This window comes from Syzygium oleosum, unplaced genomic scaffold, assembly GCF_021117445.2.
Source record: "Syzygium oleosum isolate NSW1041296 unplaced genomic scaffold, Sole_v2.1 Sole_v2.20, whole genome shotgun sequence".
Classification (NCBI taxonomy): domain Eukaryota; kingdom Viridiplantae; phylum Streptophyta; class Magnoliopsida; order Myrtales; family Myrtaceae; genus Syzygium; species Syzygium oleosum.
In genome coordinates, this window is record NW_026607504.1 from 1,419,287 (window position 1) to 1,442,281 (window position 22,995).

The following is a 22,995-nucleotide window of genomic DNA, read 5'->3' on the forward strand; positions in this document are numbered from 1 at the left end:
TATATAATAGTCTTACTGTTCTATGTCTTTTTTTCTTCTTTCATGCTTAAAGTTGATTAATCGTTGAGTTTGCCAGAGAGATGCTTGGGTCACTTTTGCTTATATCTATGATAATAGCTGTATATCTCAATCATTTTTACACCTTGAATATGAAGGATTGAAGGCACTAGGATATTAAAGTGATTAAAAAGATTAACTGAGTTAGAGGGAATGAACGAGTAAATTAATTGATATTTAACATATAGAAAGCAAATCATACGAGAGTTTCAACCTCAAAATGTGGTCTAAATATCTGGGAAATGTCCATGTCTTCTATTATAACTATGGAATGAGGTACAACGAAATGTACGAAACTATAATTAATCAAGTTAAATGTTAGATATTCCCACAAATATTATATATCTTAAAATTGAATTTTAAATATTTCTCATATAATTACAATCATTCAAATTTCTTTCTCAAATTAATTTCCCTTTTTACACATTTATATATATTTTTAAAATACCCATTATATTGATGATGCAAATTGGTAAACGGTGCTAGTATCATAGTGCTTTTTACAACTGCGGGTGCTCAATGGGGTGCACATCGTAAATCAACACACAAATTATAGGATGCAGAGTGCAAATTCTAAAGATATGGGATGCAACAGCGATACTTATTGTGTACAATAGAATGTTAATTGTAATTTTTAAAGTTTTAACAATGTTGATACAAATGATGGCTCCAAGAAAAGCTGTAAATTCTACCAAAACCTCCATCTGCGATTTGGAGAAAATGTTTGAATTGCTTCTCCTATATCAAAAGGTTCCTAATTATACCGTGAATCTATCATGGAGATCTTATACATTGAAAGCTAGAATTTACTTTAGGAAAGGCTTTTTCAATATCTTTAAGATGCTTTATTATTATAAAGGGAAAATACCACAAAATACTTCAAACTATGTCACTTGTGACAAATTTACCCTGAACTTTTTTTTGTGACACGAAAAACCCAAAACTATGTCACTTGTGACACATTTACCCCACAATACTTTGGCCCAATGGCATTTTCGTCTTTTTCCTTTTTCTGTTTTTTTTTCCTTTTTTCTCAGTTCCCTCCGCCAGCCATGGCGGAGGGAAGCCGGTGAGGGCGGTCCTCGCCGGCGTTGGGGTGGGGCAAGGGCAACCCTCGCTGGCATCGGGTGAGGGCAACTCTCGCCCGATGTTGGTGAGGGTCGCCCGAGCTAGATCCAGCGAGGGCAGCCCTCGCCCAGCCCCAACGTCGGCGAGGGCTGCCCTCGCTGGCTTCCCTCCGCCATGGCCGGCGGAGGGAGGAGAGAAGAAAGAAAAAAAGGAAAAAAAATAGAAAAAGGAAAATGACGAAAATGCCCTTAGACCAAATTATTATGGGGTAAATGTGTCACAAGTGGCATAGTTTGGTGTTTTTCGTGTCACAAAAAAAAATTCAGGGTAAATTTATCACAAGTGGCATAGTTTGAGATTTTTGGTGGTGTTTTCCCTATTATAAATTAAAAGGATGATTGAGAATAACAACATTCAAGTTCCCTAAATTATAAATAACTATATATATCAAATTATATCCCTGTTAATGATTTTGATGTGGAACATTTTTCTCCGACACCTTACAGTCGCCCCTCAATATTTTATAACGATATACCCGCCTTAGGTGAATAAATCCAAGCTTTTGAAATACCTCAATTATCTCATAATGGTAAGATGGGAGTCACTATGTCCACAGCCTAATCCATTAATTTATTATGAATTAGGAACTTGATTTATTATGTTCAATGATATAATCAACAAAAACGATGAGGAGGGTTCAACTAAAAAATTTACACTATACTCCATGCTGTCCAATAGAATAGAAAACACTAAGCATGTATTTGTACAAGTGAAATAATTTTCTGCGAATTAGTTTTCCGACTTTTTCGCGTTTGATTTGCTGAAAATGATCAATCAACGTAAAACCATTTATAGTTAAAGAAAATATACATGCTTAAAGTTAGGAACACAAATTTTCTAATTTGAAAATAATTTTTTTAAATGATTTTTCGAAAATCATTTTCCTTTATCATGTCACTCAATGTCTTCGTAGGTCAATATACAAGCTGTCAAAGGAATCACCCAAGTCAATATCCACCACGCATCTATTATATTCAAGAAAATCTCCACCTAACATGTAAATACATTTCGACCAAAAAAAAAATGTAAATATATCACCTCCCAAATGACAAATTTTCAACCTTAGTTTACGTCTTCCTTTCTTACCCTCATGGATGCCATGTCTTCTTTAGTCATAGGAAGAATAACATTCCGTAAAACTACAAATAATGACATGTTAATTCTCCTCCGCTCCTATTAATACTCCTCGAAATCTGTCAGAGTCCTCGAAATCTCTCCGAGTTTATTCAAATCAATCGAACATGCCAACACTCGAAATGGGTAGTGAAGGCTCACCAAAGCTTCCTATCCTCAGTTTCTCTAGTGAAGACCTGAAACCAGGGACAACTTCTTGGGTCTCCACATGCAAGAAGGTGATCCAAGCACTTGAAGAGTTTGGCTTCTTCGTGGTGAACTACGACGAAATAATCCCATCACAAGTTCATGATGCCACCTTCGGCGTTTTGCACGAACTCTTCGCTCTTCCCACGGAGACCAAAATGAAGAACCGGTACCAGAAACCCTTGAACGGCTATGTCGGCCAGATTGCCAAGCTTCCTCTACACGAGAGCTTGGGCATTGACGACGCGACATCTTTAGAGGCGACTCAGAAATTCACTGACCTTATGTGGCCTAGTGGCAACGATCGCTTTCGGTTCTCCCTTCTTGAATTCAGCCACTTGTTTCCTTTCTGTGTATTTTGAGCATTTTGTTTGAGTTTGTGATCGTTTTGCTCTTTGTTTGGTCAGCAACATCATGAATTCGTATGCGAAGCTTGCGGCGGAGTTGGACTGGACTGTTACGAGAATGATATTCGAGAGCTACAATTCAGAGAAGCATTATGATTCTTACATCGGATCAACTACGTACCTCCTTCGGCTCTTAAAGAATAGGGCACCGCTAGAGAATGAGCCTAATCTTGGATTCATCAATCACACCGACAAGAGCTTCACCACCATTCTTCATCAGGACAGTGAAGTTAACGGCTTGGAGGTCGAAACCAAGGACGGAGAATGGATCACTGTCGAGATGTCGCCTTCAAAATTCGTGGTCATGGCTGGAGATGCATTAATGGTGAGTGCTGATCTAAATTTCCTTATTGAAACTAAGGAATGAGAAATGATAAGCACGAAATTAAACATTTCTCAGGAAAAACTAAAGTGCTTACTGGACCACAAGTGTAATTCACCACCTACAAGTTTCTATGATTGAAATATATGATATTGCTTGTCTTACATCTTGATTTAAAGTAGGATAGTCACTCAATAAATGAGGGATCATAGAACAATAAAATAAGTGCCAACTATTTCCTAGAAAAACATATAAGTTAAATTCAGATTAGAGGAATGAGTGAAAATGGTCCTGAAGTACTTCAAGCGCACTAAATACTTAAGAGTTCAATCTATGTAAATGACTAATATATTATTGCAATACAGAAGTAGATGTAGTTTCGAAGTTAATCTCATTCTGTCAAAATCCAGGACTCAATCGAAATGTTGAGTGCATGGAATTACAAATCTTGAGCTAACCTTGACATAACCAGAAATAAATCTGGGATCGATGCCGGGCCAAACATAAAACGTTGAGTTCTTGATTCTAGTCAAGTTCAAGACTTCACTCAGTTAAATCCATATATGCCTGAAATTTCAAGTTTAACAATTGAACTGGCGTTTGAACAGGCATGGAGCAACGATAGGATACAGTCTCCAAACCACAAGGTGACCATTAACGGCAAGGAAGACAGATACTCGCTCGCGCTGTTCTCGTTCAATAATGGAACACTACAAGTTCCCGAAGAGCTCGTTGATGACGATCACCCGTTAAAGTACAAGCCATTCAATCATCTTGGTCTACTCCGATTCTTTCGTACCGACGAAGGGTATAAATCCAAGTGTCCAATCAAAGCCTATTGTGGCGTGTAGGGTCATGATTGATCATGAAGTGTTGCTATATTCCCAGTTATGTGCTTTAGTCTTGGTGTAGCTTGTGAGTGATGCCTTTCCAGTAGTCAAGGAATGACTACTTTTGGTTTTTCTTCTTATGTGACGTGAAACTCCACCTTGGTGAATAAATCTTAAACCCTATGAAATACGCTCTTGCAATGAAACCTATTGATTGTGGATTAGATTGAATCTATACATGCAACGACACATTCTGCTGAAGTAGAACAAGAACACTTTCTAAAATTGTGATTTTTGGTAAGGATAATTTCTTTCCCGGCAGTATCATCCATTAGTTACGTACATGACACGCATGAGAATAATGTTATCAAAATGATCCTAGTATTAAATACAATAATGTTTTTTGAGATTATTTTTTCACAAACATTGAATTTTAAATTAAATGACAAAAATTTAAAATTTACTAAATCTAATTAACATGTAATGTAGCAAGTATCTCAAGTGATAAGCGTGTTCGTGGAGTTTAAGTACCAAGCATGTTTCGCTTCCTCTTTTACTTGGATTTGCGTAGTCCGTTGAGGCAAGATAGGAATAAGATCATCTTAAGTTGCTAAGATAATTAATGAAGAGTTCATAAATGATTATCTAATGACAAAAGGGTTTAAATGTCAAATGCTAATCAATCAATTGAGCTTTTAAAAAAATGGAAGACCACTAAAATCCGGGGGTTGTTAGTACACTCATTTTTCTATGACATGAAACAGTAGGAAAGATTTGGATTGTCTTAGATATATCAGATAGCAAAATATATTGAGACCCCACCAGGATCTTCTTCTTTGTATATTGTTTTACTGCTACTCTCGGAGGTTATTATACACGTGGCAATTATTCTTTTGGATTCAGTCTCCATCGTAGAGTCATGTTTTCTCCAAAAACATAAAGTTGGCTTTCCCAAATCTTCCCCACCCTTAGTTAGGAAACTTGTGCTTAATTTGATGTAAGAGGAACCGAAATCTCAAAGTGCCCCTACATCCATTTATTTCCTCAATGAACTCCTATAACTTGACTGAGCAAGTGTGTCAATTTCACCCCTACAATCAATTTATCACGAGAACACTTAAGTGCGGTTGGTGCACGTACGTCCAATGTGATTCTTTGATGCCACAAGAAGGGAAAACTACTTGGTACTCTTGATCTATGTTAACTCTACATTATTTGTTAGACTCACGTGATTTAACAGTTCATGTGAAGTAGGCTAATGTAAGTTGGAAATATAAAAAATAACTCTGAAGAAGATAATCTTAATCCTGAATATTAGCTAACATGATTAGTAGAGTATAAATTTTTCGTTTTTATCTTTTTTCTCATTCGAATAAATGCGCTCTTTATTGGTGCCAAAGCACAAACTTTTGACAAAGCGATTTCGGGTGACGCATATCGAGTTAATTGAGACAAAATTAGAGGAAGCATTTTGGGATTTTGTGTTCATCTCAAGGACACTTCGAAATTAAACTCTTCTTGATTTTCATCTAAAAAAATATTGTTGTGGCAACAAAGCAAAAGGCCATCGGATCCACCACTAAGCTAATTTCTACTCGCCATAAGCACTTGATCAATCACCTAGCAAAACAAGAAAAAGAAAAAGAAAAAGAAAAAGAAAAAGAAAAGGAAAAAGAAAAAGAAAAAGAAATAACAAACAAAGGACCATTTGAAGGAGACATAAAATCACCTTTATGCGCAGACCACAAAGTAAACTAGGGACATTCAACTGGGAGGATTCTAACTGGTCAAGAGAAAAAAAAAAGATTTTCTTTCGTGTTGGTAGATTTCTGTAAAAGTTTGGTAGATATGAAAAAAAAAAACTGTTAGTAAAAATATTCACGGATCACTTGATTTCATAGTAACTTGTTTGTAATTCACCAAACCTTTTAAATTCTAACTCAATTTTATAGTTCACATATTAGCTAGGTGATAACTTAATGGAAAAAAAAATTGGTAAGTCATGCTAATTTAGGTTGGCAATCTCTAAAAGAGTTTGTAAATGTAAAGGGTTGCTAACCAAGGCACACGAAAACTGATCAATCAATATACAAAGTTTTTTTTTTTTTTTGGTAACCAAGAATCCGCCACCATTCCCCGGGGACAAGCCCGCACAGGTAATCGGGGCGCCTATACCTCGGGGGAGACTAACTCAGTAACCCACCGCTAGGGCCCCCCACTTAAATTACGGAACCGAGCGGGGATTCGAACCCAGAATCTCTGAGGAGGGAAGGAAAGTGTCCACCAACTCGGCCATGCGCAGGTGGGTATCAATATACAAAGTTGGTAAATTAGAAAAGAAAAAAAAATAAAAGTAGGTAAATGGCTGAAATGAGAATTGTAAACCCAAAACTAGTGTGTAATTAATCTCATAGGGAAAATTACTCTAATTTAGGTGGGTACGAAGCCAACCTATTGTACAATAAAATTATGAGTTGGTGAATCACTCTAATTTGGTAAGTCAGTATTATAGGAAGGAGAATCACTCTAATTTAGGTTGGTGAGCCAACCTTTTTTATTCATACAATTTGGTAAATCACTCTAATTTGGGTTGGTAATTTTTTATAGTAGTTAATAAATACAAAGCTTTAATAAGTTATAGAAATAAAAGTTGGTACGGCAATATCACCAAAAACAAATCGATACTTCTATATAAGTATTGATAAAATTACCAATAAGTTAGCTGAAAAAAGTCACAGCCAATGTTTTACCAATAGTTTATGGCATTTACCAACACTTAATGAAATTTACCAGCACGCAAAAAAGCTTATATTTTTAGACATGGGACCATAGTATTCTGTAATTTACTGTTAGTAAAGTTTATCAAATGTGAGCCACACCTAAATTTCGTGGCGTTTTACAAAGGCCACGAGGTTATCTCATCACTTATCGGCAAAATAATTAATCATCACCTCAATCATGATATAAATTGTATCTTTCTCTTCTTCTAGATTGTGTCATCGTCATCTTTGTATAATAATAAACTAGGAATAAGTCCTAGCCTCACGGGACCTCGGGTGACGATTACATCAATATTGTAGACTCATCAATCACAATAAAAAATGAAAAGCCAGGTTGGACCATTAAAATGGGTTATATCGAAAAAAGGACGTTATAATTTTTTTTCATTGTTTGGTCCCGGAGGATGAAAGGGATGTAAACCTTGAATTTTGGGTAATATAAATTGTTAAAATAATTGATCTATAGTCATCTCTTAGCATGATAAAGAGACTCACCCATTTACTTTTTTGGGGGTAATACATACCACTGAGTCGATTGATGTACAACAAAAAAATTAAATTCATAAGTCGGTTTCATTTCATTAGGTTGAAATGACCATCGTCAATTTATCCAAAAATCTGAACTTGACAAGAATTGCCCATAATTTGGATATTCTAACACTTCCTTCCAATGTCTATTAACAGGTTATTTGATAAAAATTTATTAATCTATATAAAATTTTCTCATAGCAAAATTCACTGAATCGTTCATTAAAAGTGCTTTTTAATCACTTATCTACTTAATCATATAGCAAGTTGTTCGTTTTGGAAGCACATTAAGGATCGGACTTTATTGCTCATATAATAACGTGGGCACATAGGTAATAACGTTAAAACCAATATCCTCATTACTTTACAACGTTGAAAAGGTCTTGGTGAATAAAAGACATTTTCGTCTATAGAATCTTATCGACATCTCCGCCATTAACTTTTCCAACATTGTCGTAAACAATGAGATCAAGGATAAAGCTACAAAAATTCTTACGCTTAATAATATTTGTGCTCATAACCCTCCAAATTAATCAGAAGAGATGAGGACAATTATTTGCAATCCCAATCATTCCTCGTGTCATAGTTCATTAAAAAATGTTGTTACGCTAAATTTTCTTTCTTGTCGTGTCTTACGTCCGCAAGAGGGGGACCTTATAAATCCCAGGACCACGAACATCACGTCCTTAATCAGTGGTCCTTCAGGAAATAATCCTTTTTCCATAATAAATTAATTCCAATGGGTTCTCAGTCTAGGCTATTGCCTGAACTTCCTGTTATAGAATTTTCCCAGGAAAATCTCAATCCTGGAACGGATCTGTGGATCTCCACGTCCAAACGCGTCGTTTTTGCCCTAGAAGAGTACGGCTGCTTCGTAGCAACGTACTCTGATTTCACTTCAGAAGCTGAAGACGAAATTTTTCATGCACTTGAGGAAATGTTCGATTTACCTACCGAGGTTAAGTCGAGAAACACCTCTGAGAAACCCTACTTTGGCTACGTCGGGCAACACCCCTCCATTCCTCTGAATGAGAGCTTGGGCATTGACAATGCGACGACCCTCGAAGGTGTGCAAAGTTTCATGAACCTCTTGTGGCCGGCTGGTAACAAGCGGTTCAGGTACGAATAGCAATTCTCGAAGGATTATTTCTGTGTTTCCCTGATCCGAATTTTGCGTGTTTTGGCTGATCTTTGTTGTGGAAACGTTCATCTACTTTATCGGTTCCTAGCGATGGCGCGCTTGCATTCTCGAAGAAGGTATCGGAGCTTGAGCAGATGGTGAAGAGGATGGTGTTCGAGAGCTATGGGGTGAAGAAGTACTACGACTCGCATGTCGCGTCGGCCACTTACCTCCTTAGGTTAATGAAATATAGGGCTCCGGAGATGAACGAGACAAATCAGGGTTGTGACGTCCACACGGATAAGAGCTTCATGACCATACTTCACCAGAATCAAGTTGATGGTTTGGAGCTCAAGACGAAGGATGGCGATTGGATTGCCTTTGAATCGTCACCAACATCATTCTTGGTCATGGCAGGCGATGCATTCTTGGTAGGTGATCAATAGACAGATTTGTGATGCCAACCTCAGATTTGCTAGCAATGTTTGATTAATTACCGCGCCAAAAACAATTTCAACTTAAAGATGAAAAATAGTCGATCTTAATCTGTAGACCAGAACTAATCTCGACTCTAGTCGATTCGAATTCATGTCAAGTTCAACTTTGTAGTACCTTTCCCTTATTTTCTTGTTTTCTGTGTGGATCAAACATAGCTTGATTGCAACTGTTTCCAAAAGGACGTTGATCCATCAAAAAGTTAGAACACATTCGGTCGATTATCAACGGCGTCGTCTATCTCACCTATGAGAGTGTCTCTTTTGACTTGAGTAATGGAAAATGACTAAACTTCTTTTGAACAGGCATGGAGCAACGGAAGGATACATGCTCCGTTGCATCAAGTGGTGATGAAGGAGAAGAAATCGCCCAGGTACTCGCTGGGCTTGTTCGCCTTCCACAGTGGAATAATCGAAATCCCGCCAGAATTAGCAGATCCTGAGAATCCATTGAAGTTCAAAGCGTTCGATCATTATGGGTTGCTCCGTTACTTTTCCAAGGACGACGTCCCCAAAGATGTGAGCTCTGCCCAGGCGTATTGTGGCATTTAAAAGAGCCACAGGATCAGCTAGTTGATAACGCATCACGTTCTTCACGACTTATGTTTTATGCAAAGATGTTTACGTTTTCGTGACGTGATGATATATACTTACGTTATATGTGCTGAAGAAATAAGGTACTTGAGTGTGTAGCATATCATAATTGAGTGACGATAGCAACTTGAACGACTGTAGAATGCATCATTATTGTGTTATTAAGATTTATGCAAAGATGTTTACGTTTTCGTGACGTGATGATATATACTTACGTTATATGTGCTGAAGAAATAAGGTACTTGAGTGTGTAGCATATCATAATTGAGTGACGATAGCAACTTGAACGACTGTAGAATGCATCATTATTGTGTTATTAAGATATAATAGTTGAATGAGGTCATGGATCAAGTTGCATACAGAGAAGGCTTCACGCTTCAATAATTTACTCAGAAACAACAAAGAACAAGAGGTGTACTAGATTTAGTTGAATATATGTTCACAGAATTCCAGTGTCTCAGACCGGTGACCTCCTGATTGAGCTCTTCGACTCAAAACAATCATCTCCCTCTTACTCATGCATCCAATCTCATATGCCACGAGTATGTTGTGTCGTTCCTGACTTGAGGCCTCAGAGAATTTAACAGTTGAGACAATCATTGCCGTTTTCGTCGGGAGATATAACTCACAATCTATCCTCCCCTGCGTCAGAGTAAGCACACATCGAGAGACATTCAAAACTCTATATTCAAAGGAAATCCAATATACAAACACACCATGCGGACACGTCAACAGCACTCAACGAGGCAAGGTTATTTCTCAGCTGTGGCACATGTCTTACGTTAGTCTACGTTCTCACCATTCCGTCGTGCATCTTAATCTAAACTATTCCGATTCCTACAACTTCACAAGCAGCATCGTTTTCCATAAACACTTTACCATCCTCCGCACACTGATATTTAGTAAATCAGTGTCTATGAGAAACCATATGCTAACACATCCAAAGTCAACCACCCAATCATCACCTAATGAACTTATGATGACTGCTAACACATCATTAGGAACACTGAAACTCTTACTTGCTCTGGTGACAATATTACCTTTGTTTGCAAACTCCACCTTAACTCTTTTACTCTTGTGCTTCGAACAATCTCTCATTTAGTGCCCTACCTCATCACAGTGTAGCATCGATGGTTCCGAACATTGGATCTCTATTTGAATGGCTCTTCCATCTCCTACCTCTAGTGTCTCTACGTTTGTCTCTACCCCGAATAACCAAACTTTACGCAATATGCTAAGTTATCTTTTCATAACTTCTCTTGCCACGAGGTGGACTTTACCTCTTCCAAGGCAATTGTGTGCATCCATGTAAAAGTGAACCAGTAAAGTGTTAAATTATGACTCGAGTTTGAGCTATTTATGAAACGTGTCTTGCTTGGATAAATATATCTTTTCTATCGGGGATAATATCGAAGATCGTTCGCGAAAGGAAATCCTCTCCTGGTACGTACTGTAGACGTCTTCAGCAGAAAGGGCATATTGGCACTAGAGGACAAAAGATGGGCACACATATTCTACAATTTATATATTTCTTTTATGGGTAGTTTGTGGGCCCAAGGGTAAAAGAAAAGAAGATCAAGCATTTACGTTGTGCGGCTGAAGAGTTTGTTCTTTTGTATTATCCAAGGGCATAAAGGTCATTGTGAGAAAACATACTCTTCTCTAACCTACAGTGGCCGCGTGGATATATAAGGGAAAAGAACCGTAGGTTTTTCTTTTGAGCCGCGAAGAGCCACACAGGAAGAAGTCGCGATCGCCGAAGAGAAATCGTACGAAGGAATTATCTGAACACGGTGATTTGTGCAGTGAGTTTATTTTGTCAAATCAAGTTGTTTATTCGTAAATATTTTGGGTTTGGGCTTAAATCTAGGTGTGGGAAACACTCGAGCGTTTTGAGCGAATTGTAACTCTCCGATTATAGTGGATTATTTATTGCTGGCTCTCCCCGTGGATGTAAGTACCGATATTCGGACCGAACCACGTAAATCTCTGGTGTCCTTTATCGTTTCTCGTTTATTTTTCTGGTATTTTCGCATTGACTTAATTTGCAAGATCCTGTCGTTTCCGCGTTATATTTCCAACAATTGGTATCAGAGCTTGAGGGTTGGATTTTTCTGGATTGTGATTTGGGGCTTTTGCTTGTCTGATTATTATCTGAAAATTCTGTTATTGCAATTATGTCTGGAGCGAAAGTTGAGATTGAGAAGTTTAACGGGAGGAACAATTTTGGGTTATGGAGCGTCAAGATGCGTGCGCTATTGACAACCCAAGGTTTGGCCAAAGCATTAGATGGTGAAGATGGGTTACCCATTATAATGAAAGCGGCTGATAAAGCAGAGCTAATGGAGAAAGCAAAGAGTATAATCATGCTGAATTTATCGGATGAAGTGTTAATAGAGGTGGTTGAGGAGAAGGATGCCGCAGCATTGTGGGCAAAATTACAGGCACTCTATGTAACGAAGGGTTTGAACAATCGCTTGTACATGTTGAAGAGGATGTTTCCATTTCGATATACTGAAGGTACATCGATCAGATCTCACCTAGATGAATTTAATAAACTCATGATGGATTTGAAGAACGTCGGTAAGATACTTGATGATGAGGAACAGGGCATGATGTTATTGGCTTCTTTACCGGAATCATGGGAGCACTTTACTGATTCACTACTCCAAGGGCGTACTACGATTACCTCGGAAGAGGTAAAGTCAGCATTGTTCTCTAAAGAGTGGCAGAGGAAGTTGCGAGATGACAGTCTAGCGCAAGATGTAGCACGAGGACTAGTGATTCGAGGTAGAGAACAACATCGAGGGTCCAGTAGCAGCAGAGATAAAAGGAGGTCAAAGTCACGCAATAGAAAGTCTAAGAGACGCGTGAAGTGCTTTGAGTGTCACGAGGAGGGGCACATCAGGAGAGATTGTCCGAAGCAAAGAAATAGAGGTGACAAGCAGAATGCCACAAGCAATGTGGTAAACGTTGCTGAGGAGAGCACTAGTGATGCAGAAGCCGTCTTGTGTGTGACTACTGGTTCGTTAGGAGACGAATGGGTGCTAGATTCGGGGTGTTCTTATCATATGACGCCTCATAGGAACTGGTTTACTACTCACCAGACTGCAGATGGTGGTAGAGTTCTGATGGGGAATAATGCAACCTGCAATGTTGTGGGGATAGGAATAGTTCGGATTCGGATGCACGATGGGGTGGTACGCACACTGACAGACGTGAGGCATGTACCAAAGCTCAAGAAGAACCTTATTTCTCTAGGGACACTCGATGATATCGGGTGTAAGTACATCGCTGAAGGTGGAGTGCTGAAGGTCTCTCGAGGTGCCATGACAGTGATGAAGGGGAAGAAAGTGAGTTCTCTCTATCATCTACTGGGAGAGACCGTGACTGGATATGCTGCAGTTTCATCAGGTGAGTCAGATTCTGACTTGACTCAGTTATGGCATATGCGTTTGGGGTACATGAGTGAGGCAGGTATGACGATGCTGAGTGATAGGGGATTGTTGAAGGGTAGGAAGACAGGGAAGCTGGACTTATTTGAGCACTGCATCTTTGGGAAGCAGCGTCGGATTAAGTTTACAACAGCTGTTCATTCGACCAAGCGACCGGTTGAGTACATTCATTCAGACGTCTGGGGCCCATCTCCGGTTCCTTCGAAAGGAGGTGCCCGATATATGTTGACATTTATCGACGACTACTCTAGAAAGGTATGGGTTTACTTTCTGAAGCACAAATCTGATGTGTTTGATCGGTTCAAGAAGTTTAAGGCATTGATTGAGAAGCAGTCAGATAAACAGATCAAGTGCCTGAGAACCGATAACGGCATGGAGTTCTGTGGTAAAGATTTTACCGAGTTCTGTGAGAAAGAAGGGATTGTGAGACACTGCACAGTGCCTGGGACACCACAGCAGAATGGCGTTGCAGAACGGAAGAAAAGAACTTTATTGGAGCGAGCTCGGAGCATGCTTTCGCATGCAGGAATAGGCAAGGAATTTTGGGCCGAAGCAGTAAACATGACATGTTATCTAATAAATCGATCTCCATCATCTGCTATTGAGTGGAAAACTCCTGAGGAAGTATGGTCAGGGAAACCTGTTGATTACTCCGGATTACGAGTATTCGGATGTCCTGCGTATGCTCATGTGAGTGATGGTAAGCTTGAGCCGAGGGCGAAGAAGTGCATATTTCTGGGTTATGCACACGGGGTGAAAGGCTATCGGCTGTGGTGCACTGATACCAGATCACCCGATTTTCTAATCAGCAGAGACGTGATCTTCGACGAGACTGCAATGCTTCAAAGGAGGGGTCTTGAGACACAACAAGCAGAGCAGACAGATCGTGGTGTCAGCAGTGAGGTGGAGATTCAGGTGGAGACTTCGGAGACCTCGAAGGTAACAGAAACTGAGATTGCAGATGAGGCCGCAGTTCCTGAAGTCGGTGATAATGAACAATCAGCAGAGCCGCAGCACACTATAGCCGCGGGTAGACAGAGAAGGCAAATTAAACCATCGGCACGTTATGGTTATACAGATATTGCTTATGCATTGACTGTAGGTGACGAGGTGGAGATAGATGAGCCTTCGTCTTACTCTGAGGCAATGGCTAGTTCTGAGTCGTCGCAGTGGCTAGGGGCTATGAGTGAAGAGATGGAATCACTTCATCGGAATCAGACATGGGAGTTGGTCAAAGTACCTAAGAGCCAGAAGATTGTCGATAGCAAGTGGGTCTTTAAACGGAAGGAGAGCATTCCCGGTGTCGAGGCAGCGAGATATAAGGCGAGACTTGTGGCGAAGAGGTATACACAGCGGGAGGGCATTGACTACAACGAGGTGTTTTCTCCTGTGGTAAGACATACTTCTATTCGTGTTTTACTTGCCTTAGTTGCTGCACAGGATCTCGAGCTGGAGCAGTTAGACGTGAAAATAGCATTTCTTCACGGAGAGTTGGAGGAGCAGATTTACATGAGACAACCAGAAGGATTTGCTATTCCGGGTAAGGAAGATTATGTTTGTTTATTGAAGAAATCTTTATATGGGCTAAAACAGTCTCCTAGGCAGTAGTATAAGCGTTTTGATTCTTTTATGGCTAGTCAGAACTATTCTAAAAGTCATATGGATAGTTGTTTACTATAGGAGATTGGAGGATGGGTCGTTGATATATCTGTTAATATATGTTGATGATATGTTGATAGCAGCTAAGAATATGTCTGATATTATTGTGCTGAAGAGGCAATTGAGTGCTGAATTTGAGATGAAAGATTTAGGTGCTGTAAAGAAAATATTGGGTATGGAGATTTTGCGTGACAGAACTGCAGGAATTTTACGTCTTTCTCAGAAAAAATATATTGAGAAGATTGTTGCACGATTTAATATACAGTCGGCGAAATCTGTAAGTACACCTTTAGCGACGCACTTTAAACTTTCAGATAAGTTATTACCGCAGACTGAGGAGGAGGAGGAGCATATGTCCCGTGTTCCTTATTCTAGTGCAGTGGGTAGTATTATGTATGCTATGGTATGCACTACGTCTGATATTTCACAAGTAGTGAGCATTGTTAGTCGTTATATGAAGCATCCTGGTAAAGTTCATTGGGAAGCTGTGAAGTGGATCCTCAGATATTTAAAGGGGACAGCAGACGTTGGAATTGTGTACCAAAGGGACAATAATGGCAGTGAGGCCACTGGTTATGTGGATTCGGATCACGCAGGTGACTTGGATGAACGCAGGTCTTTAGCAGGGTACGTATTTACGCTAGCAGGTGGTGCAGTTAGTTGGAAGGCATCCTTACAGGATCACGTTGCCTTGTCTTCGACTGAGGCAGAGTACATGGCACTGACCTTTATAGCGAAAGAGGCGATATGGCTAAAAGGTTTACTCTCGGACTTTGGATTGGATCAGAAAAGTGTTGGTATACACTGTGATAACCAAGGTGCGATATATCTGGCATATAATCCGGTTTATCATGAGCGAACGAAGCATATCGACATCAGGTACCACTTCATCCGAGATGTCTTAGCGAAGGGCGTGGTTGTTGTTAATAAGATTGCGACAGCAGAGAATCCAGCGGACATGATGACTAAGCCTGTTTCTTTGGCAAAGCTCAAGCTCTGCTTGAGCACAATTGGCGTCTGTGGAGAGTGAGCGCCCGTCGGGGCGTTGGGAGAGCTAGCATGAATGATGAGCACTATAATTTGGCTACAAAAGTCGAGCCAAGGTGGAAAATTGTTAAATTATGACTCGAGTTTGAGCTATTTATGAAACGTGTCTTGCTTGGATAAATATATCTTTTCTATCGGGGATAATATCGAAGATCGTTCGCGAAAGGAAATCCTCTCCTGGTACGTACTGTAGACGTCTTCAGCAGAAAGGGCATATTGGCACTAGAGGACAAAAGATGGGCACACATATTCTACAATTTATATATTTCTTTTATGGGTAGTTTGTGGGCCCAAGGGTAAAAGAAAAGAAGATCAAGCATTTACGTTGTGCGGCTGAAGAGTTTGTTCTTTTGTATTATCCAAGGGCATAAAGGTCATTGTGAGAAAACATACTCTTCTCTAACCTACAGTGGCCGCGTGGATATATAAGGGAAAAGAACCGTAGGTTTTTCTTTTGAGCCGCGAAGAGCCACACAGGAAGAAGTCGCGATCGCCGAAGAGAAATCGTACGAAGGAATTATCTGAACACGGTGATTTGTGCAGTGAGTTTATTTTGTCAAATCAAATTGTTTATTCGTAAACATTTTGGGTTTGGGCTTAAATCTAGGTGTGGGAAAGCACTTTCGGCGTTTTGAGCGAATTGTAACTCTAGATTATAGTGGATTATTTATTGCTGGCTTTCCCCGTGGATGTAAGTACCGATATTCGGACCGAACCACGTAAATCTCTGGTGTCCTTTATCGTTTCTCGTTTATTTTTCTGGTATTTTCGCATTAACTTAATTTGCAAGATCCTGTCGTTTCCGCATTATATTTCCAACATAAAGTGCTCAAAAGAATCCGCAAGAGACACCAACAACATCATGTCTTGTTTCTCATCATGCAAGACCTCACTGATGTTCTTCAAGTGCATCATGACTTTGTTAAGCTCGTCCAAATGGGCTCTGATTGATGTTCCTTCAACACCCCGCATCCTTTTAAGCTTGTACAAGCAATTATTTAAACCCCCCATCAAATAAAGTGACTCAAGTTTTGCTCACAAAACTATGACATCCTTCTCTTTGGGCACTTCCTCCAACACCTTATCCAATAGATTCACTAGGATTATGCTTTTTGTCTTCTCCATAAACTATATCTTATTGGCCTCTTTCATAATTTTTGATAATTTATCCTTGTCATCTAACATCTTTATGAAACCATAGATTGTTACTTGGAACGCATCTTAATACTCCACAACTTGAAGTTATTCCTTGCGTTGAACTTCTCAATCTAAACTCCTGCTTCGGATATAATTGCAAATATAACATTTTCAAAAAGTGATTAGACAAGACAAGCAACAACTCCAAATCACCTCTAATAACCCTCACCTTAGTTCTGATACTAATTGTTGTGGAATAATGCAGAAGCTAACAAATCTTACAATTCAAGTCTAACGTAAAAAAGAAGAAATTACTAGAGATTCACCGAGGATCGAATGACACTCGAAATTTATATGGTTCGGTCTGAGTGTCAATATTTACTCCATGGAAGAGCTAGCCGCCAAAAAATTCACTATAAATCTGGCAAATTATAGAGTAACAATCATCCGAGTGTTTCCTAACCCTACAATACACCCAAAGCAAAATCCATGAGTGTTATTTCACACTTTCTCACTTTCTCATAAATCTCTTAGAGAGAAAAATCCCAACACTTGTCTTGTTTGCTCTATTGTGAAATGACTGAATAGATTTCGTTTTTATATTTTTTTATGTGACTTGCCGACTCAAACTAAGATTCCAACTCCAATGTGAAAAGTGTTTCAATAATTTCTCGCTTATTACGACGTCAAATCACAAGTCCTATTTGGATTTAGAATTTCTACTTGGATTTAGATTTTTGTCACAGGTTCGAGTTCTAGACATAATCTAAGAGATATAATTGTTGAATGAGGTCATGGATCTTTACATGCAGAGAAGGCTTTACGCTACAATTATCAACTCATAAAAAAACAACAAAGAACAAGACATGGACTATTTTTATGTATATACATATATGTCTTGGACCACCATCGGAAACCATTAGGAAAATCAGCAATAAATCAAACTGAATCAAGAAAAGATCATGCGACATCTGACATAGACGATCTGTATTTGCCCGTTGTCTTCTGTGAAGGAAACAAATCTTCTATGATGATTGTCTCTCTCCATGCAACTGCATAACTATTGATCAACATACATGTGCAAGGACATAGCGCAACGATCATTTTCAGTTGATTTTCACTGACATGTGCATTATCAGTGGTCCTGTCTCATAACTGATTAGGTTGCGTATCAACATTAACAGGAAACAAAAACCATGCATTTGGTGATGCCGGGATTCCTTAATTCTATGTGTGCAAAAGCATTCAAAGAGATAGATAGTACTTCATGTTGAAGCTAACCTCAAACGCGAATATCAGGTGCATCAATACTAGTATGATCAATTAAACATATTAATCCTTCCCGTTTAGAAATGTAAATATGCATTTAGCATGACGATCACCTAGGCCACAAATGGCTCCTAAACATCAAGCGATTATTCAAGTGATATTCAGAAGTTTAACTAATTAATATATTATGTCTCCAACTTGGGATCGCACATGATCAATCACCATCAAAATCAACTGAGGATCGATCAGCCGACTGCTTAGTGCTTAATTTCATGTAGAGTTTGTTATATCATGTGGGCTCAATTAAATTAAAATGTGAATAGTCTATGTAAATGCTATCGGAGAATCTTCACCTCCGAAAGCAAGCATCTTCATTCTCCGACTGTCCTTGTCTTTACTCTTCGCAACCTTTCCCCCCCAACAATAGTTCAATTTCTCAGTTCTTAATTCACACTCGGCATATTGCACCAATCTTATAAATAGCGAACAAAACCAAAACCAAAACCAAAACCAAAACCAAAACCAAAGTTCATCAAATCATAAAAGATGGGTTCGATGGCAGAATTGAAGCTCCCAGTCATAGACTTCTCGAGCCCGCGGCTCAAGCCGGGCACAGCCGAGTGGACTGCCGTGAGAGACAAGGTGAAGCAAGCGCTGGAAACTTACGGCTGCTTCGAAGCCCGGTTCCAGAAGGTGCCCATCGACCTGCAAAAGTCAACGCTTGGCTCGGTCCGGGAGCTCTTCGACTTGCCCTTGCAGACCAAGCTCCAGAACGTCTCGAGGAAGCCCTACCACGGCTATGTCGGGCAGTACCCCATGGTCCCGCTCTACGAGAGCATGGGGATCGACGACGCCGACGTGTACGAGAAGGTGGATGGCCTTACCACTACCTTATGGCCCGAGGGACATCCGAATTTTAGGTAATCATAGTTTTTTAAACACGGGGATCGATTATATATACTTTGCGCCTCGTAATTTATATATACTGAGACAGAACTCTCTCTCTCTCTCTCTCTCTCTCTCTCTCTCTCTCTCTCTGTGGCAGCAAAACCATACAATCATTCTCGCAGAAGCTATCGGAGTTGGATAAGATGGTAAGGAGGATGATCTTGGAGAGCCTCAGCGTCGAGAAATACTTGGACGAACACATGAACTCGACCAACTACCTTCTTCGTGTCATGAAGTACGAAGGGCCTCAGACGACTGACACTAAGCTTGGCCTCAACTCTCACACGGACAAGAACATCGTCACCATCTTGTGCCAGAACGAAGTCGAGGGTCTCGAAGTCCAGACCAAAGACGGCGAGTGGTACAGCACTCAGCCCTCGCCGAATTCTTACATCGTCATGATAGGAGACTCGCTCTACGTAAGTCTTATTTATGATACAATGTTACATAACATACCGGCTGTGGGGCACAAAATAAATAATACATTCCTTAACACATGATACGATCTTACAGGCGTGGGTAAACGGTAGATTACACTCTCCGCATCACCGAGTCATGATGAGCGGCAACAAGGCGAGGTACTCAGTCGGACTGTTCTCGATCCCGAAGGGCGGGTACATGATAAAAGCACCCGACGAATTGGTGGATGAAGAGCACCCTTTGCTCTTTAAGCCCTTTGATCATGTGGAGTTCTTGGGGTTCTACTACACCGAAGCTGGACAAAGAGCTGAATTTGCCCTCAAAACTTATTGTGGTGTTTGATGTTGGCCCACGTGATTTTTGAATAAACAAATAATGTATGAATGAGTGTATGTATTTCTGCAATTTCCTTTCAAGTTTGTGAGAAAGAGTTGTTTTCAACTCTTTTGGTGGAATGTCATGTACGTACCGTGCTAAATGAATCCTTATTTTGCTGTATAATTGTTGAAATAAATCATGGATCAAGTTCCATACAGAGAAGGCTTCAGTCTACAATAATTAACTCATAAAAAAACAACAAAGAACAACACATGGACTTTATTTATGTAAATAAATATGTCTTGGATCACCATTGGAAACCGCTAGCAAAATGAGTACTAAATTCAGACTTAATTAATAAAATATCATGTGACCTCATGTAGACGATCTACATATGCCCGTTATATACTAGGAAGAAATCAAAACCTTCTATCATGATTGTGTCTCTCCATGCAATTGTACAATGATTGATCATCATACGTGTGCATGGACAAAGAACTTATTGCCAACCTCTTTTCAGATTTGATTAAAAAGGGAAAAATGTGTATCAGTATCTCAATTAAAATTGAAATATGGATTTGATTCACAGTCCTGTTCTGAGAAATATTTACCATCCGAAAAGGAGAAAAATGGAGATTTTGTCTAAAGAAGAGCGCTAAGATGGGACGGATGTATAAAATCTTTCAACAAAATAGTGTTTTTTCAACTCCCTCCAAATGAAATATGTTTCAAATGTACATGCCATGGTTCCTTACCTTGACAAGGTGAAAAATATATAAGTTAGATTTTTTCAGATACTTTTTCAAACCGATTCGCAATACTAAGTAGCAATAAAAAAAATTATCCTTTATTCATGATATTATGCATGGATAAGATATATTATGGGAATAATTCAGAAAAGATCATATTTTCTACAATGGAATATGATAAGTGAGATTTCTTCTGAAATCCTACAAGATCCATTCTTTCTTTTTCTTTGATAGATAGTCATAACTTCATTTGGGTTTGCATCCTACCGAGAGATCCAGTAGAGATTAGAAATTGTTGAAGAAAGAACGAGATGTTTCTTGTTTTTCCCTTCCAAGCACTCAGAAGATAAAGAAACAGTTAATATATTCAAGATAATTACGTACTTATCAAATATTGTCTCAATTCATTCTATTTTATCAGATTCGGGAAGTGATATGATTCCAAGGGATGAACCGAAGATAGACAGTTCCAATAAGATTTCAGTCTTGATCAAAAATATAATTTTTTTAATTTGCATATTTGTTCCATGACTAGAAGGAGGACGCATGTTATAACACGACTTTAAATCAGAAGAGTGATTTCAAGAAATGGCAAATTATAAAAGAGATGAATATTACTTGGGATATCATGAGAGTAGTTCCTATTCATAAAATTAATTCAACTAATCAACAAGGAATTAATTAATCAATACTCAGAAGTTTAACTTATTGATTGTATCATGAACTTAGTGTTATACGGAATCAATCACCTTCAGAATCAAGATCAGCCGAATGCTTATTGCTTAAAACATGGAAAGTTGTTGTATTATGTTGGCTGTTTCATTGAAATTTAATAAGTCTATGTAAGTGCTATTAGAGAATCTTCACCTCCAAAAGCAATCGTCTTCATGCCTCCCACAGTCCTTGTCCCTACTGTCAGCAGCCGTTTCCCCCATAAAAGTTCAATTTCGTAGTTCTCAATTCATTCTCGCTCAGCATTTTGCACCAATCTTATAAATAGAGACCAAAACCAAAGTTTACCAGCTTATAGAAGATGGGGTCAATGGCATAATTGAAGCTCCCGGTCATTGAGTTCTCGAGCCCAGGGCTTGAGCCGGGCACGGCCCAACGGACCACCATAAGGGACGAGGTGAAGCAGGCGCTGGAAAGTTACGGCTTCTTCAAAGCCCGGTTCGAGAAGGTTCCAATCCAACTGCAAGAGTCGAAGCCTTTTAACGATTTGCCAATTTTGTCCTAAATTTTTAAATTGTGTCAATTTAATCCTAAATCTTTTGATGATTTTGCCAATTTAGTCCTAAGCCTTTTAATGAATTACCAATGTAGTTATTTTGGCTAATTTTGACCAAAAATCTCTATCATACATGGCATGGCTAGCCCCGACGTGGCATGGCTGGCGCTAACGAAGATACTTTTTTTAATTTTTTCTCAAACATTTTATTGAGTTTTTTTATTTTTTCTTTTATTTTTGTCTATTTTCTTCACAAGGCCAATGGGGCTGTTGACCCTTGGGCTTCCTCGCCCACCCTCGCCAGCCCTCTCCCTCACCTAGTGGTTGGCGGAGGTCATCGGCCCTCGATCAATAGTTGGTGGTCTCGTCGGCCCTATGAAGAAAAAATAAAAAAAGAAAAGAAAAAATTTAAAAAAACTAAAAAAATTATCCATGTTAGTGCCGGTCATGCCACATAGAACGGTTGGCACTGCTAGACCGCCACTTTAGTGATTTTCGGCCAAAAAGACGAAAGGATTACATTGAGAATTCTTTAAAATGTTTAAGGCTAAATTGGCGAATCGTCAAAATGTTTAAAACTAAGTTGACATAATTGAAAAGTTTAGGAATGAATTGACAAATTGTTAAAAAGTTAGGACTAAATTGGCCAAATTGAAAGGTTTATGACTGAATTGGCACAAATGCATTAGGTTGAGGACTTTTTTGATAGTTTCTCTCTTTTTTTAAAAATAATACTCAGCATAAGACTAAGAGAAAAGTGAACTTAACTTAAGGGTTCAAAGAATGAAGGCAACGTGCATATAACAGCCCAAGGCACACGAGGCAATGTGCATCTAACACACATACCAAATTAAATAAAAGTAAATTCATTTCAACAAAACTTTACATGTATTAGATCATTTAAATTAGCAGCATCGAATCACATATCAATTGTCCATGTCATTGATTAATATCAAATCACATTTTAATGATCCATTCTATTAATCAATGTCATGTTTAATATCCAACTATGGTCATAGCATAAAGTTTGGTGACAAAGCGACCAAGATTTCTCCCTTACCAGGGTCTCCACCTATTATTATTCGATGGCTCAGCCCAAAATGATATCATCAACAGTATGCATACTCACAAGCCTCTCATTGGATTTAGAGTGAGAATGAGCATCAAACCATCATCCACCAATAA

At 39.0% G+C, this 22,995-nt stretch overlaps 3 protein-coding genes across 3 annotated transcripts; all 3 read left to right on the forward strand.

The window, feature by feature from the left end:
• Positions 1-2,397: 2,397 nt before the first annotated feature.
• LOC115683961 (deoxypodophyllotoxin synthase-like) lies at positions 2,398-4,270 on the forward strand. Its single transcript, XM_030608623.2, has 3 exons — positions 2,398-2,818; positions 2,913-3,237; positions 3,843-4,270. Exons 1-3 carry the CDS (start codon positions 2,427-2,429, stop codon positions 4,083-4,085), a joined length of 960 nt encoding a protein of 319 aa, XP_030464483.1. The 5' UTR covers positions 2,398-2,426; the 3' UTR covers positions 4,086-4,270.
• Positions 4,271-8,093: 3,823 nt separating this feature from the next.
• Positions 8,094-9,715, forward strand: LOC115683956 (probable 2-oxoglutarate-dependent dioxygenase AOP1). The gene is made up of 3 exons (XM_030608617.2): positions 8,094-8,491; positions 8,602-8,923; positions 9,293-9,715. The coding sequence occupies exons 1-3, from the start codon at positions 8,112-8,114 to the stop codon at positions 9,536-9,538; spliced, it is 948 nt and encodes a 315-aa protein (XP_030464477.1). The 5' UTR covers positions 8,094-8,111; the 3' UTR covers positions 9,539-9,715.
• Positions 9,716-18,693: 8,978 nt separating this feature from the next.
• Positions 18,694-19,909, forward strand: LOC115683957 (probable 2-oxoglutarate-dependent dioxygenase AOP1). The gene is made up of 3 exons (XM_030608618.2): positions 18,694-19,067; positions 19,193-19,514; positions 19,609-19,909. Exons 1-3 carry the CDS (start codon positions 18,694-18,696, stop codon positions 19,855-19,857), a joined length of 945 nt encoding a protein of 314 aa, XP_030464478.1. The 3' UTR covers positions 19,858-19,909.
• Positions 19,910-22,995: the final 3,086 nt, after the last annotated feature.

Bases quoted from the DNA above. Each gene is read 5' to 3' on its own strand.
- LOC115683957 (XM_030608618.2), top strand. From the start codon at position 18,694: ATGGGTTCGATGGCAGAATTGAAGCTCCCAGTCATAGACTTCTCGAGC. The intron at 19,068-19,192 runs GTAATCATAGTT...TCTCTGTGGCAG, and splicing joins GAGGGACATCCGAATTTTAG to CAAAACCATACAATCATTCT. The intron at 19,515-19,608 runs GTAAGTCTTATT...ACGATCTTACAG, and splicing joins TGATAGGAGACTCGCTCTAC to GCGTGGGTAAACGGTAGATT.
- LOC115683956 (XM_030608617.2), top strand. From the start codon at position 8,112: ATGGGTTCTCAGTCTAGGCTATTGCCTGAACTTCCTGTTATAGAATTT. The intron at 8,492-8,601 runs GTACGAATAGCA...ATCGGTTCCTAG, and splicing joins GCTGGTAACAAGCGGTTCAG to CGATGGCGCGCTTGCATTCT. The intron at 8,924-9,292 runs GTAGGTGATCAA...TCTTTTGAACAG, and splicing joins TGGCAGGCGATGCATTCTTG to GCATGGAGCAACGGAAGGAT.
- LOC115683961 (XM_030608623.2), top strand. From the start codon at position 2,427: ATGCCAACACTCGAAATGGGTAGTGAAGGCTCACCAAAGCTTCCTATC. The intron at 2,819-2,912 runs GTTCTCCCTTCT...TTGTTTGGTCAG, and splicing joins AGTGGCAACGATCGCTTTCG to CAACATCATGAATTCGTATG. The intron at 3,238-3,842 runs GTGAGTGCTGAT...GCGTTTGAACAG, and splicing joins TGGCTGGAGATGCATTAATG to GCATGGAGCAACGATAGGAT.